Source organism: Lissotriton vulgaris, chromosome 1_2 (genome assembly GCF_964263255.1).
Source record: "Lissotriton vulgaris chromosome 1_2, aLisVul1.2, whole genome shotgun sequence".
NCBI lineage: Eukaryota > Metazoa > Chordata > Amphibia > Caudata > Salamandridae > Lissotriton > Lissotriton vulgaris.
The window spans coordinates 365,413,775-365,428,106 of NC_141686.1; the positions used below are offsets into that span (position 1 = coordinate 365,413,775).

Here is a 14,332-nt window from a genome sequence, read left to right on the forward strand (position 1 = left end):
ACAAAGCTATTACCCGTCTTCATAAAATTGCAAATCTGATACATCAGAATCCAGGCACCTGGACTTGGTCCGGTTGGTTCTGGACAACGTTAACTGCTTGGGGATGGAAAATCCTATCCTTCCTAGGCTTTGGCCTAGTCATAGTATTCAGTTGCTGCCTGTGCCTACAGTGTGGGCCGGCGATTTGTGGACTGTGTGCCACATCCTGCATTGAACATTCCAGTTTCCTTTCAAACCGCCAAAGAAAGAAAGATGAGCAAATGATGTTGCAAGAACAAACTGATCGATTCATGAGGATCGAGATTTCATGAAGGGTCCGTAGGGAACAAGGAGGGAATGAGGAAATATAAATTTTGGTCATGTTATGTTCCCTATCGTGTACCCCACCGACTCCATGTATCAGCTTAAAGTACATGTAACTTCCCTCCTGTGTCAGCTATGAAGACGCAAATACATTTGCGTCCAACGTTAACATGTCCTCTTTCAGACCCACCCTGAATGGGTTGAATAGTCCGTTCCTAAGTATGCCATGCCAACGTCTTTTTGTGGCGTACTCTCACGTTTTTCAGCTCTGGCTGAGTAGGCCCTGAATTTCTGCCATCAAGCCTTTCCTGGCTTCTGACTCCGAGAGCCTCAGCCCAGGCTGCCTCTGTACCCGTGAACTCTGACTTACTTCCAGCGCGGCCCCTCGCGCTCAGCTCAGCCTGCTTTCTGCCAAGACTGACTTCAACCTTCGAATTATCTGATCTGCTCCTCGAAAATACATTCCTGCCTACTAGTTTAAGTAAACATCCTCCCAGCTGCAGAGCCGAAGGGCCGGCCTGTCTCTGTGCAAGTAATTCAAGTAATTCATAGCCTCTGTTACCATGCCCCCACGCTTCTCGTGCAGACACTCAGGCGCTTATACACGCACTCCCAGTCAGTATAGAATAGCTTCTGCCCCAGAGACCTTTCCGCCCAGATAGCTTAGTTCCTACAACATCAGATATCAGATATGATAAAGGTACAAGTTGATCTGACATGCCAGACTTCTGTCTCTTTCCGTCAGTTCGAATGTCAAGTCCCCAGCACCCTCCAGTTTCACATCATTCACACGTCATGCAGCTGCGCGCGCATTCAAGTTTCCAATTTCTGCTGACATTACAACATTTCTGTTTAGTGCCGCCCCCCTGCGACACCTACCTGTGACGTTTCTAGCACACACCTCCAGTTCACGCCTAGTCCGCGCCTCTTGATTACGTACTAGTAACACGTGGATACCGTTATCTTGTCTCCTCTCAGCTGTTATGCCTACTGCATTACTTCCTATGGAGTAAATTAAGTATATAAGCTATGTATTGTCAATAAAATGTTGCTCTATCCCTTCTGACACCCTTGTGGTGGTCAGAATATGATATCCTGGTCATGACCATTCCTTTTTAAGGAATAAAACCCCTAAGAACTCTAACACCACGGACTCTGTCTTTTTTCTTCCGATCTGAGTTATTATTGATTAAGTACTTACCTGCATAGAAATTAAGATAGTAAATTAATTATTTACGTCAGAAACGCCGTAGACTCTACAGCTTAAATCATATGACGCATATCACGCTTTATGCTCCTGTTTAAATTTATATTCTTATTCTAAAAAGTGATTACAACTTGTTTTGTGGAGCTATTATTTGATGTATATACTTAAGTTCATGCGTCGATCACGCTGCTCACTTTAGCACTTGCACCTTCACTATCACTTACTGTATATAGCACCTTGCACCAAGTGCCACTGGGTTGTCACACGATCTGTTCTATACAGTGCTGTTTAAACTGTATTGCCATGTGGAAAAGACCCTTCCCTGTATTCATTGGTGAATAATACTGCCTTTTTCAAAAAACTTCAGTGACTCCTTGTTCTTCCTTTTGTAATGCAGATTGCATACATTGTTTAAATTGTCTTTCCATGATACCTGTTGGGAATTGTTTCTGCTTACACCATATACCCATCCCAACGTGGTTTATGGGTTTTCTCCTGTTCTTCTTACACCTGTTTATTAAATGACATGGGTCTATAGATATTAAAAATAATTATATAAATTCACAGGTATTCAGCCCGTTTCTATGGTGATGTCACACATTGACAAGTTTTCGGCTGCTTCTTCTATTTGAATACAAATCACCTGCCGTTCCCCCTCCTTCCATTTCTTTTTCTTTTTCACCCCCTTTCTTTGTCTCTCTTGCTCTCTGTATCTCTCCCCCTCTCTATCTCCCACACACTCCTGTTAGTTTTAGCTTCATGAATGTCACTGCTGGCATTCATATGACAAATCCTGAGGCACATTTCAGGACAAAGGACAATCAGGGTGGAAGACGATTTGCTCGGAGTTCAACAGATTGTCCTAGCACATATATGCTTTTGATGTGGAATTTCGCTATTTCACCACATTCTTCAAACAGAGTCTGCTGCTAACAGTGGCTCTATTCTGGTAAAAAAATGAGTTTGGCAGGTCACAAAATGAATAGGGAGAGCCCAGTCGGAGAGGAGCCATGGGTCACACTTAGTTATAAGACCTGAGACACGAGCTGGTCCATCAACCAAAAACAGTGTGTAAAAGATGCAGCAAACGTTACTTAAAAACAAGGTATATGCTCTGTTATATCTAAAAATAGGTTATTTCTTGAACACCTGTGCTTCACTTGAGTTCATTACATATACTGCAGTGGCATTTGTTAATAGTAATACATACATTTTACCAATGAAGCTTCCATCTCCAGAGCCCTGACAACATGCCTACTTTGGGTGTGTTGGGTTTATAGATTTTATCACTAATCCTACAAGATAGCTGAAAATACAGTGGTTAGTCTATGTATTGTTCAGTGTTGCTTTTACAGGAAGTGTGATCAGGTGTGATTGAACTTTTTTCTTTGTATCTCTTCTTCATCAAATAAAAATCAAGAATGTTGCTTTTCTTTTCTTTTAATCCACATTGTGCTCGCTTCCCACTGTGTATCCTGGTGCATCGTGTTGCTTTGCTTTGTGTACGGAAGTGAACAATCTCTGGAAACAAACACTTTTATTACTCTGAAAATACTGTTATCTGTTTTTCTTCTTTACTGCTAGTCGGGTCTTCTATCAAAAGCCCTTCACACTTTCAGCACCCTTCTATGTTTTCTCCCTGTGTGTTGACAATGATGACTTTGTAGCTCTGATAATCGACTAAAGCTCTTCCCACATTCATTGCACTTAAATGGCTTTTCTCCTGTGTGAGTTCGCTGATGATACCTTAATGCTGAAGAGAAGCGAAAACAACTGTCACTTTCATACAATGATAGGGGTTTTTCCCCGTGTGTGTTCGCTGATAACTCCGTAGTTGTGATAACCGACTAAATCACTTTGCACATACATTGCACTTGAATGGTTTTTCTCCTGTGTGAGTTCGCTGATGATACCTTAATGCTGAAGAGCTGAGAAAACGACTGTCACATTAGCTACAATTATAGGGTTTTTCCCCGTGTGTGTTCGCTGATGACTTTGTAGGTCTGATAATTGACTGAAGCTCTTCACACATTCACTGCATTTAAATGGCGTTTCTCCTGTGTGTGTTCGCTGATGATTTTGTAGGAGTGATGACGTTCTGAAGCCCTTTGCACAATCACTGCACTTGAATGGCTTTTCCCCTGTGTGTCTTCGCTGGTGTCTTTGACGGCTTTATAATTGACTAAAGCTCTTCACACATTCATTGCAATGGTATGGCTTTTCCCGTGTGTGTTCGCTGATGTCTTTGTAGGTCTGATAATCGATTAAAAATGCTCTTCACACATTCATTGCACTTGAATGGTTTTTCTCCTGTGTGAGTCTGCTGATGATTCCTTAATGCTGAAGAGTCGCGAAAACTACTGTCACATTCACTACAATGATAGGGATTTTTCCCCGTGTGTGTTCGCTGATGACTTTGTAGGTTTGATAACCGACTAAAGCTCTTCAAAAATTCACTGCACTTGAATGGCTTTTCCCCTGTGTGTGTTCGTTGATGACTTTGAAGGTATGATAACCGACTAAAGCTCTTCAAACATTCGCTGCACTTGAATGGCTTTTCCCCTGTGTGTGTTCGCTGATGAAATTGAAGGTGTGATGACTGACTAAAGCTCTTTACACATTCACTGCACTTGAATGGCTTTTCTCCTGTGTGAGTTTGCTGATGACTTTGAAGGCTTGATAACCGACTAAAGCTCTTCAAACATTCACTGCACTTGAATGGCTTTTCCACTGTGTGTGTTCGCTGATGAAATTGAAGGTGTGATGACTGACTAAAGCTCTTTACACATTCACTGCACTTGAATGGCTTTTCTCCTGTGTGAGTTTGCTGATGACTTTGAAGGCTTGATAACCGACTAAAGCTCTTCATACATTCACTGCACTTGAATGGCTTTTCCCCTGTGTGTGTTCGCTGATGTCTTCGAAGTTTTGATAGCTCACTAAAGTACTTTGCACATTCAGTGCACTTGAATGGCTTTTCTCCTGTGTGTGTTCGGTGATGTCTTCGAAGGCTTGATAACTGACTAAAGCTCTTTACACATTCACTGCACTTGAATCGCTTTTCTCTTGTGTGTGTTTGCTGATGAAATTGAAGGTGTGATGACTGACTAAAGCTCTTTACACATTCACTGCACTTGAATGGCTTTTCCCCTGTATGTGTTCGCTGATGTCTTCGAAGACTTGATAACTCACTAAAGCACTTTTCACATTCAGTGCACTTGAATGGTTTTTCCCCTGTGTGTGTTCGCTGATGAATTTTGAGGTTTGATAAGCGACTAAAGCTCTTTACACATTCACTGCACTTGAATGGCTTTTCTCCGGTGTGTGTTCGCTGATGAATTTTGAGGTTTGATAAGGCACTAAAGCTCTTTACACATTCATTGCACTTGAATGGCTTTTCCCTTGTGTGTGTTCGCTGATGAATTTGGAGGTTTGATAAGTGACTAAAGCTCTTTACACATTCACTGCACTTGAATGGCTTTTCTCCTGTGTGTGGTCGCTGATGACTTTGAAGCACTGATAACTGATTAAAGCACTTCACACATTCACTGCACTTGAATGGCTTTTCTCGGGTGTGTGTTCGCTGATGACTTCGAAGGCTTGATAACTGGCTCAAGCTCTTTGCACATTCACTGCACTTGAATGGCTTTTCCCCTGTGTGTGTTCGCTGGTGACTTTGTAGTTCTGATAACCTACTAAAACTCTTGACACATTCACTGCACTTGAATGGTTTTTGTTCTGTGTACGTGTGCTGATTAAGCTTGAGTAGTGATGACAAATAAAAGCTCTCGCTGTATGTGTATGATTCTTCTTTCTTGGTTAGTGTCTGTGGGTCGGGTATATATTTGTCTACATCCCTTGACTGTATTTCCTGATGGGCCAACATGACTGATGAAGCACTTGTTTTTTTTTCACACACTTTATATGTATTTTACACGTTTGATTTCTGTTTTAATAATAAAATGCAATAGCCACCAAATATTTGGTACACTCCTAATACGTAGAAGGTATCTTTGTAGGTGATTGTGCCTTTAGATTGGATTATGGCTATGCACGCTTGCGGGTAAAGATGTATCTTCCTTCTGGCCGGTACAAATTGGGACAGTCTGTTGTATTGTAGATTGAAGAACTCCTCTTTCCTTTACCCGACAGTTGTCCGGCTCGGCTCTGTTGTGCTCTTCTCTGGTTGCTGTGGTTTGTCCAGAAAGAGTTTACAATTCACCTAGAGCACGGAATGATGCCTTGTCTTCATTTTAGAAAACAGAGCACTGCGGTAATCACATCATACCGATCCCATGATTAAAGTTGGTATTTGACACTTGTTTATACAGGAGGTGGTTTGTTATTGTTGTTTCGTTAATTTTCCTAAGGTCATTTCTTTGTCTTGTGGTGTGGAGGTGCTCAGCTCAGGCTCTTACAATCACTGAACTGCCCTTGATGCTTCATCCGGGATCTGCCAATTTGTGTGCAGGTTCCTCTGTCGCCGACTGCGGTGAGGTTTTCCTGAATACTGTAGCTCATTATTTCTGCTGTTATTCAAGATTTACAGCATTCGCTTCATTATTGATAGTTATTTCACACACACGCTTGTTTTCTGTTGGATGTAAAGATATTTAAAATTACTAAATTGAAACATAATGGAATGAGAATTCACAATGTTTAACTGGTTGTAAAAGACATTTCAGGGGAGATTTACCAAATCTCCACACAATGCAGCGCAGCCCTCCCCCGCGAGGCTACGCTGCGTGGTGCGACAGGAAGGGAACAGGAGAGCAACATATTTTTAGAGATATGGCCCTCTCCTTCCCTTTCCCTTGTGTCGGCACTGATTACAGCGGCCCTGCGCCATGCACACACATTAGCACCAGAGCGCTAGGGTGTGTGTGTGAGTCCAGCATGGGTTTTGTACAGGAAGGACACCCTTCCTGTACAAATTACTATGCCTCGACACGAGGGAAAGCTTTCACCATTTTGCAAACGTGTTGCACAGTGTAGCAAGCATGCAACGTCAAAGCATTTCTCCTTCCTTGCACCTAGTTTTGTGGTTGCACAGGAACGCCCATGCACCATCCTTGGCAGGCCCCCATGGCACAAAGTAATGCAAAACAATGCTATGCGCAGTGTCACATTACTTTAACGATATTTCCAGCGCTAAACAAGTTTAGCGCTGGAAAGTAAATTAGGAAAAAACGATTTTGTGCCATTTTGTGCCACTTTTGTGACACAAACACAGTGCAAATTCTTAGTAAATCTCCCCCTTCTTCTTTATCGCTTTTCAAACTTAGCAAGGAATATTTCATCATACACAGATATTTATCTAAAAGTTCTGGTGACATCTTATTAATGTGTACGAACAATCTGAGAAAGAGGGGTCAAAGGGATCCAAAGTTTAAAGACCCTAACCTGGTTCACATCCCCAGCTACACTATATGAAAAAAACAAACCGAACACAGCACAACACAAATGGCTCAGCTGCTAACACCCCTCTCAGTGGGTGTCAGGGATGCCCTAGTCATCCTCCAGCAGCTATCGCAAATCTCAAAAAGCACCTAAAGTATGAAAAAAGACATCAAAAATAAATTCAAAGGAGAATTGGTCGACAAAATCCATAACCATCTGAACGTGGATGACCATCAAACAGACTGAGTGATCAGTCCTATCATCTGGCTGTTCCACTTGTGCATCGGCAGGTCCCTTGATCATCAAGACCTCATGCCGCACATTAATGGTACCGGATCTGGTCCACACAAACCTATGAACCGCCTTATGATGGCTGATTATTGATGGTTAGAAACTAAATTAGAAAAACAGTGCAACATAAACAAAACCTTAGTGACTTAAAATAGGATGGTGTGTCCCCTGATTAAAAACTAGAACAGTGCAATTGACAGTGTGACCAAATAACTGTCAAATAAATGAGCCAACATGTTTCTGCCTTGTGGGCAAACCATCCCCGGCTTTCATCAGGGCCTCTGCTCATACAAAGTTGCTACTGTTATTAACGTGAACAAATAAACATATTTAATTCAATAATAAATGTTGGTAGCGATACAACCTGTACCAACCGTGATTCTCTAATCCTCCTTGTCAGTAGATGTATGACGATCTGTGAGGAAAACATATATTTTTAATTACAATGTATATATCAAACCCCAGTGCTCTCTGAAACAATTTCTGTAGAATATCAAATTCTTTTCTCACCTAAGTTGACAGGGGAAAAGACCTCAGCTAGCCTGGACAAAGCTCAGGACTAGGAGGCCCCGCACTGTGGAAACAGGTACAAACAGACAAAAGACAGATATTCTGTGTAACTCCTTATTCAGCAAGTATCCATGTCAATGTATATTGACTATTTTCTGTCACCCTACTCCACTCCAATACAGTGAATAAATCGGTGATCTGTCCTTGTGAATGACCAAAGTCTGTGTTCACAAAAAATATCTCTCTATGACAAACTTACATGTTTATATCTAAAGAATTCATCTATTCTTACTCCAAAATGCGATTTTACTTCCTTATTATTAATTTGTACGCTTCCCAAATAAACTGGTTTGCAAGGAATATTATTGTGTCATAACTACATCGCAACTTCAGCAGTGTATCTGGAAAAGCAGTACAATTAAAAAGAGGTATAATTGAAAAGAGCAGCTGCTCACTTCTCCGTCGGTACCTCTATGTCTTTCCTGAGACTAGGGGGAGGCACCGAGGCTCGAGATGTAAGATGTTTTATCCTTTGCGATTCTTCCGCGGCACTATTTTACCTTCGTGTGCGTGTCACCTCCAGAGGCATGTGTACACTGCTAATCAGTATATTTATTAGTATATTTATGTCTATGGAAGTACTCGATTGAAAAGAGAGTCTTACAACCTTCGTCACATTTCCTATGCTTAACATTTTACATGTTCATATGCCGATACTCTGGAACTACAGAATGACGTAATTCCGTCTTCTACTGTAGTTCCGAAAACTGTCTTAGCTGTCTGCGCTATTTCTAACGCTCTCTGCAAAACAGTCTCTATCCGCACTCCAAATCTATGATGGAACACATGTATACTTGTATTTAATAGTTCACTCCAGCTGTTTAGTAGTCAGAAAATGTCTACTAGACCCTTTTGTCGAACTGTAGAACTGCAAGGTGTCATCATCCCGTCCCTTCCTGTAGTTCTAATCTGTGTGCATGCCCAGGTCCTTATTTCTCTACTAAGCAGCATTTGTGTTGTGCTCATGGACTCCCTGTGTTCGTTTTTTTTTTTTGACATCTTATTAATGTCTGAAAAGGAGGTGATTTACCAGTGTTTACAGAGTACCTTAGCAAAGTATGGGCGCTCAGGGAGCACCCAAGTGCCTGAGGTATAGCTTAAGATAGACGCATAGGGTCAAGATTTCATTGAAACAACAATAGATTTCAGAAAAAGAGATGGATCAGGAAGGGCTGCAAAATTTCTAGTAACTCAAAGTATACAACAAAAGTAACTCCATTCATACACTTCTTCTCGTTCCTTTCCTATTCACTTAATAAGTTCATAAGTCACCTTTGACACTTTCAACAGCTCCCTTGGTTCAAGCATTTCTGGTTTCTTCTAACCTGGAAGATTGGAACATTATTGTGGGTTGAGGGGGGTTTCCTATCGCCATAACATCTGTCCATCTCCCTGAAACTAGTGCAGCTTACAGAGCCTGGTTCTGGCCCTAAAAGACAACTTTAAAAAGCAAGTCATTAGTTCTTAATAAAGTAGATAAAGTTCTGTAAGATGCAGCTCCTTCTTTGTGTAAAACAGAACGAGGGGTTCAATGTAAGGCCCATACTTTACATTATAAGCGCAGATAAGGCAAACAAACGTTGATTCATATAATTTATTATTCAACGATATCAGTCATTTAGTACTTATAGAGAATCCATCACAACCAATAATTTACCTGACATATCCCCGCAGCAGATGTGTGCATATTACTCTTTTTACCCCCTTTTCCACCATTACATGGTATCTGGCATGACGTTGTCCATTTGGGGCCCAAAATGCCATTTGTGACTGGATGGGCATTTGGAAGAGCGGGAGGAGGTGTCAGTTATCCACAGGTGATGCGGCATTTCTACCTTTCCATATTTTTCATATTCAAGTTTACCTAATTTCATGTCCATGCAGAACAGAGTTCTTTTCTCAAGCAGTTCTCCAACGGTAAGGTGGCGAGCGCTTGTGAGAAAATTTAACGCGCTAGACCTCCTCCTGGTGAGATTTCTAATTTAGGGAGGTCGCAACCACTCGAGTGTAGAAATCTGCCATTCTCGTTGATGAAGCTGCCATTCGATTAGAATATCAATTAGAGCGGCAGAAAGCAGCAGCGCCCTCTGGCGCGACGCGTAGTGCTGTTCGTGCTGATTTTACAGTGCGGGTTAAACTCCTGGCACTAAAAATCAGTGAGAGCAGCGCAACTTAACAAACTCTGCCACTAGTGGAAGTCTGCAGAGTGCGGTGGAGTTTCCCTGGCACTTCGTGGCGTTCCGCGGAGTAAAACTCTGCAAACAACACCAAGGCATTATCAAAACGTGACATATATCCTGCCTGCCTTATTATAATTGCCACAGGATGTAATGCATTATTAATGGGGCGGGCAGGATACCTGTCACATTTGTGATGGAATAAACCATCCGCTGAAATCTGAATCAAGACTTTGATGTACATTGCGTCCAGTGTGGCTAGCTGGGCTTGAAGGATCTTGTGGTTTGTTGGTCTCTCACTGCTTTGAGGTCACCGCCAGGCAGACCTTCTGTCAGCTGCGCCCTGTGCAGATCTTCATTCCAGGCAGGGACCTCTGTCAGATGCGCCCAGTGCAGATCTTCCTTTCTAGACAAGACTTCTGTCAGCTACAGCCTGTGCAGATCTTCCTTCCAGGCAGGGACTTCTGTCAGCTGCGCCTTGTGTGGATCTTCCTTCCAGGTAGGACTTCTGTCAGCTGCGCCTTGTGCAAATCTTCCTTCCAGGCTGGACTTCTGTCAGTCATACCTTGTGCAGATCTTCCTTCCAGGCAGGGGCTTCAGTCAGCTGTGCCTTGTGCGTATCTTCCTTCCTCGTAGGAGTTCTGTCAGCTGCCCCTTGTGCAGATCTTCCTTCCAGGCAGGACTTCTGTCAGCTGCGCCTTGTGCAAATCTTCCTTCCAGGCAGGGACTTCTGTCAGCTGCGCCTTGTGTGGATCTTCCTTCCAGGTAGGACTTCTGTCAGCTGCGCCTTGTGCAAATCTTCCTTCCAGGCTGGGCTTCTGTCAGCTCTCCCTTGTGCAGATCTTCCTTCCAGGCAGGGGCTTGAGTCAGCTGTGCCTTGTGCGTATCTTCCTTCCTGGTAGGAGTTCTGTCAGCTGCGCCTTGTGCAGATCTTCCTTCCAGGCAGGGGCTTCTGTCAGCTGTGTCTTGTGCAGATTTTCCTTCCAGGCAGGACTTCTGTCAGCTGTGCCTTGTGTGGATCTGCTTTCCAGACAAGGGCTTCTTTTCTCAGTAATCAGTTCAAAGGTCGGGAGAGGTAGAACTGGTCTAGGTCATCTTCTTTATTGCATTTCTACTGGTCAAGCCACAGACCTCGTGCTTTGAGAAGAAAGAGAGTCTGGATTTTCTGAGCTCCGTAGAACATTAAGACAGTTCTACGGCATCCAGCACATACTACGAGACTCAAAAGTCAACGCTACAAGTGCTGCTCCAAGGTTTATTTCAACCACTGTATCTGAACATCCCCTGGCAAATGCCAACTAGAGCATAAACATCCTGCCTGCACCAGCAGAGTGCAGAAAGCTTTTCAAGCACCTCGAGGTACATGGACTTTCTCTGACTGTCGTAACTGAAGATGTTAATCCTTGGTAACATCAATCCCCTTTGGACAAGGTCCTCCATTTTGCTATCAGAATGTAACTCATCCTGAGCAGACACAAACCCTCAAGTCTGTATTGCATGAAGCTGGGTGGTTCTCACACAAAAGAGGGCCCTCCACAAATTGCTGACATTTTCTTACACTCCCTGGACAGCCGTGGCAACACACAGACCAACTACACCCCCTCAGGGATCACCCGTCCATCTACCAGGATCAAGACTCAGATCTTTCAACCTTCTCTGTTACCGTCTTTGGAACGGCCCGTCTCTGGGATTTGTGGAGACTCCACACTCAGTGAGCTCAGAGTTGCCTTGTAAAACCATCTCATGAGAGTGGGAGAAAAGAACATTAAGTGACACGCACTGCACAGACATGCAAATAACTCTACCATTATCATTCCATGAACCATTGTCCTACTGCTGATGTTTCGACATGGATGTTTTGCCGTCTATCACAGCAGCTTCTTCATTTAAAATCTTACTCGCTACTGACCTATGTTCTGTTTCTGACCCTATGACATCTCTGGCAGACATGCTGTACTGTCTGTTGCTACATAAATAGGAAGTAGATGGCTCCTGCAGGGAGAGTGGAGTGTCCTTGCAGTCAGACGCACTTGATTGGGATAAAAGGTACCATGTTTATTAGAAAAGCTGCAACTATTAGATCAATAACACACCAAAAGCAGCGCATATAATGCAATAACAGACCAGGTACTAGAAAAACATGACGCAAACAATGCAATAACACAGGCCAGGGAATGGGAAAACGTGACGCAAGCAATGCAATAACACAGGCCAGGAACTAGGATTGATGCAAACAATGCAATAACACAGGCCCGGCACTAGGAGAATCTGATGCAAACAATGCAATAACATGGGCCAACCACTATGAGAATCTGATGCAAACAATGCAATAACACAAGCCAGGCACGAGGAGAATCTGAAGCAAACAATGGAATAACAGAGGCCAGGCACTAGGAATCTGACTCATACAATGCAATAACACAGGCCAGGCATGAGGAGAATCTGATGCAAACAATGCAATAACACGGGCCTGGCACTAGAAGAATCAAATGCAAACAATGCAATAACACAAGCCAGGCACGAGGAGAATCTGAAGCAAACAATGCAATAACAGAGGACAGGCACTAGGAATCTGACTCAAACAATGCAATAACACATGCCAGGCATGAGGAGAATCTGTTGCAAACAATGCAATAACACGGGCCAACCGCTATGAGAATCTGATGCAAACAATGCAATAACACAGTTCAGGCATTAGGAGAATACAGCACAAACAATGCAATAACACAGACCAGGAACTAGGAGAATCTGATGCAAACAATGCAATAACACAGGCCAGGAACTAGGATTGATGCAAACAATGCAATAACACGGGCCAACCACTATTACAATCTGATGCAAACAATGCAATAACACAGCCAAGGCACTAGAAGAATCTGACGCAAACAATGCAATAACACAGGCCAGGCACTAGAAGAATCTGACGCAAACAATGCAATAACACAGGCCAGGCACTAGAAGAATCTGACGCAAACAATGCAATAACACAGGCCAGGCACTAGAAAAATCTGATACAAACAGTGCTATAACCCAGGCCAGGCATGAGGAGAATCTGATGCAAAAAATGCAATAACACAGGCCAAGCAATAGAAGAATCTGACGCAAACAATGCAATACCACTGCTCAGGCACTAGGTGAATCTGACGCAAACAATGCAATAACACAGGCCAGGCACTAGGTGAATCTGACACAAACAATGCAGTAACACAGGCCAGGAACTAGTTGAATCTGATGCAAACAATGCAATAAAACAGGCCAGGCACGAGGAGAATCTGACACAAACAATGCAATAACACATCTAAGGCACTAGGTGAATCTGAATCAAACAATGCAATAACACAGGCCAAGCACTAGGTGAATCTGACGCAAACAATGCAATAACACAGGCCAGGCACGAGGAGAATCTGACGCAAACAATGCAATAACACATCTAAGGCACTAGGTGAATCTGAATCAAACAATGCAATAACACAGGCCAGGCCCTAGGAGAATCTGACGCAAACAATGCAATAATTCAGGCCAGGCATTAGGATTGATGCAAACAATTCAATGACACAGGCCAGGCACTAGGAGAATTTGATGCAAACAATGCAATAACAGAGGCCAGGCACTAGGAATCTGACTCATACAATGCAATAACACAGGTCAGGCATGAGGAGAATCTGAAGCAAACAATGCAATAACACAGGCCAGGCCCTAGGAGAATCTGACGCAAACAATGCAATAATTCAGGCCAGGCATTAGGATTGATGCAAACAATTCAATGACACAGGCCAGGCACTAGGAGAATTTGATGCAAACAATGCAATAACAGAGGCCAGGCACTAGGAATCTGACTCATACAATGCAATAACACAGGTCAGGCATGAGGAGAATCTGATGCAAACAATGCAATAACACGGGCCAGGCACTAGAAGAATCTAATGCAAACAATGCAATAACACAAGCCAGGCACGAGGAGAATCTGAAGCAAACAATGCATTAACACGGGTCAGGCACTAGGAATCCGACTCAAACAATGCAATAACACATGCCAGGCATGAGGAGAATCTGTTGCAAACAATGCAATAACACGGGCCAACCGCTATGAGAATCTGATGCAAACAATGCAATAACACAGTCCAGGCATTAGGAGAATACAGCACAAACAATGCAATAACACAGGCCAGGCACAAGGAGAATCTGATGCAAATAATGCAATAACACAGACCAGGAACTAGGAGAATCTGATGCAAACAATGCAATAACACAGGCCAGGAAATAGGATTGATGCAAACAATGCAATAACACGGGCCAACCACTATGACAATCTGATGCAAACAATGCAATAACACAGGCCAGGCACTAGAAGAATCTGACACAAACAATGCAATAACACAGGCCA

General features: G+C 43.1%; 1 protein-coding gene across 2 annotated transcripts in view; it reads right to left on the reverse strand.

Moving 5' to 3' along the window:
• Nucleotides 1-2,934: 2,934 nt before the first annotated feature.
• The window catches only part of LOC147736892 (uncharacterized), a 158,276-nt gene continuing 146,878 nt past the window's right edge, over nt 2,935-14,332 (reverse strand). Inside the window, exons 5-6 of one of the 2 annotated variants that reach the window (XM_086953559.1) lie at nt 7,576-7,616; nt 2,935-6,104 (exon numbers count right to left, since the gene is read on the reverse strand). In XM_086953559.1, coding sequence (XP_086809685.1) covers nt 3,711-5,396 — 1,686 coding nt within the window. In that variant the 5' untranslated portion in view covers nt 5,397-6,104; nt 7,576-7,616 and the 3' untranslated portion in view covers nt 2,935-3,710. Of the gene's footprint in view, nt 6,105-7,565; nt 7,617-14,332 lie in introns of both variants that reach the window. The other variant, XM_086953561.1, reaches the window with a different exon arrangement.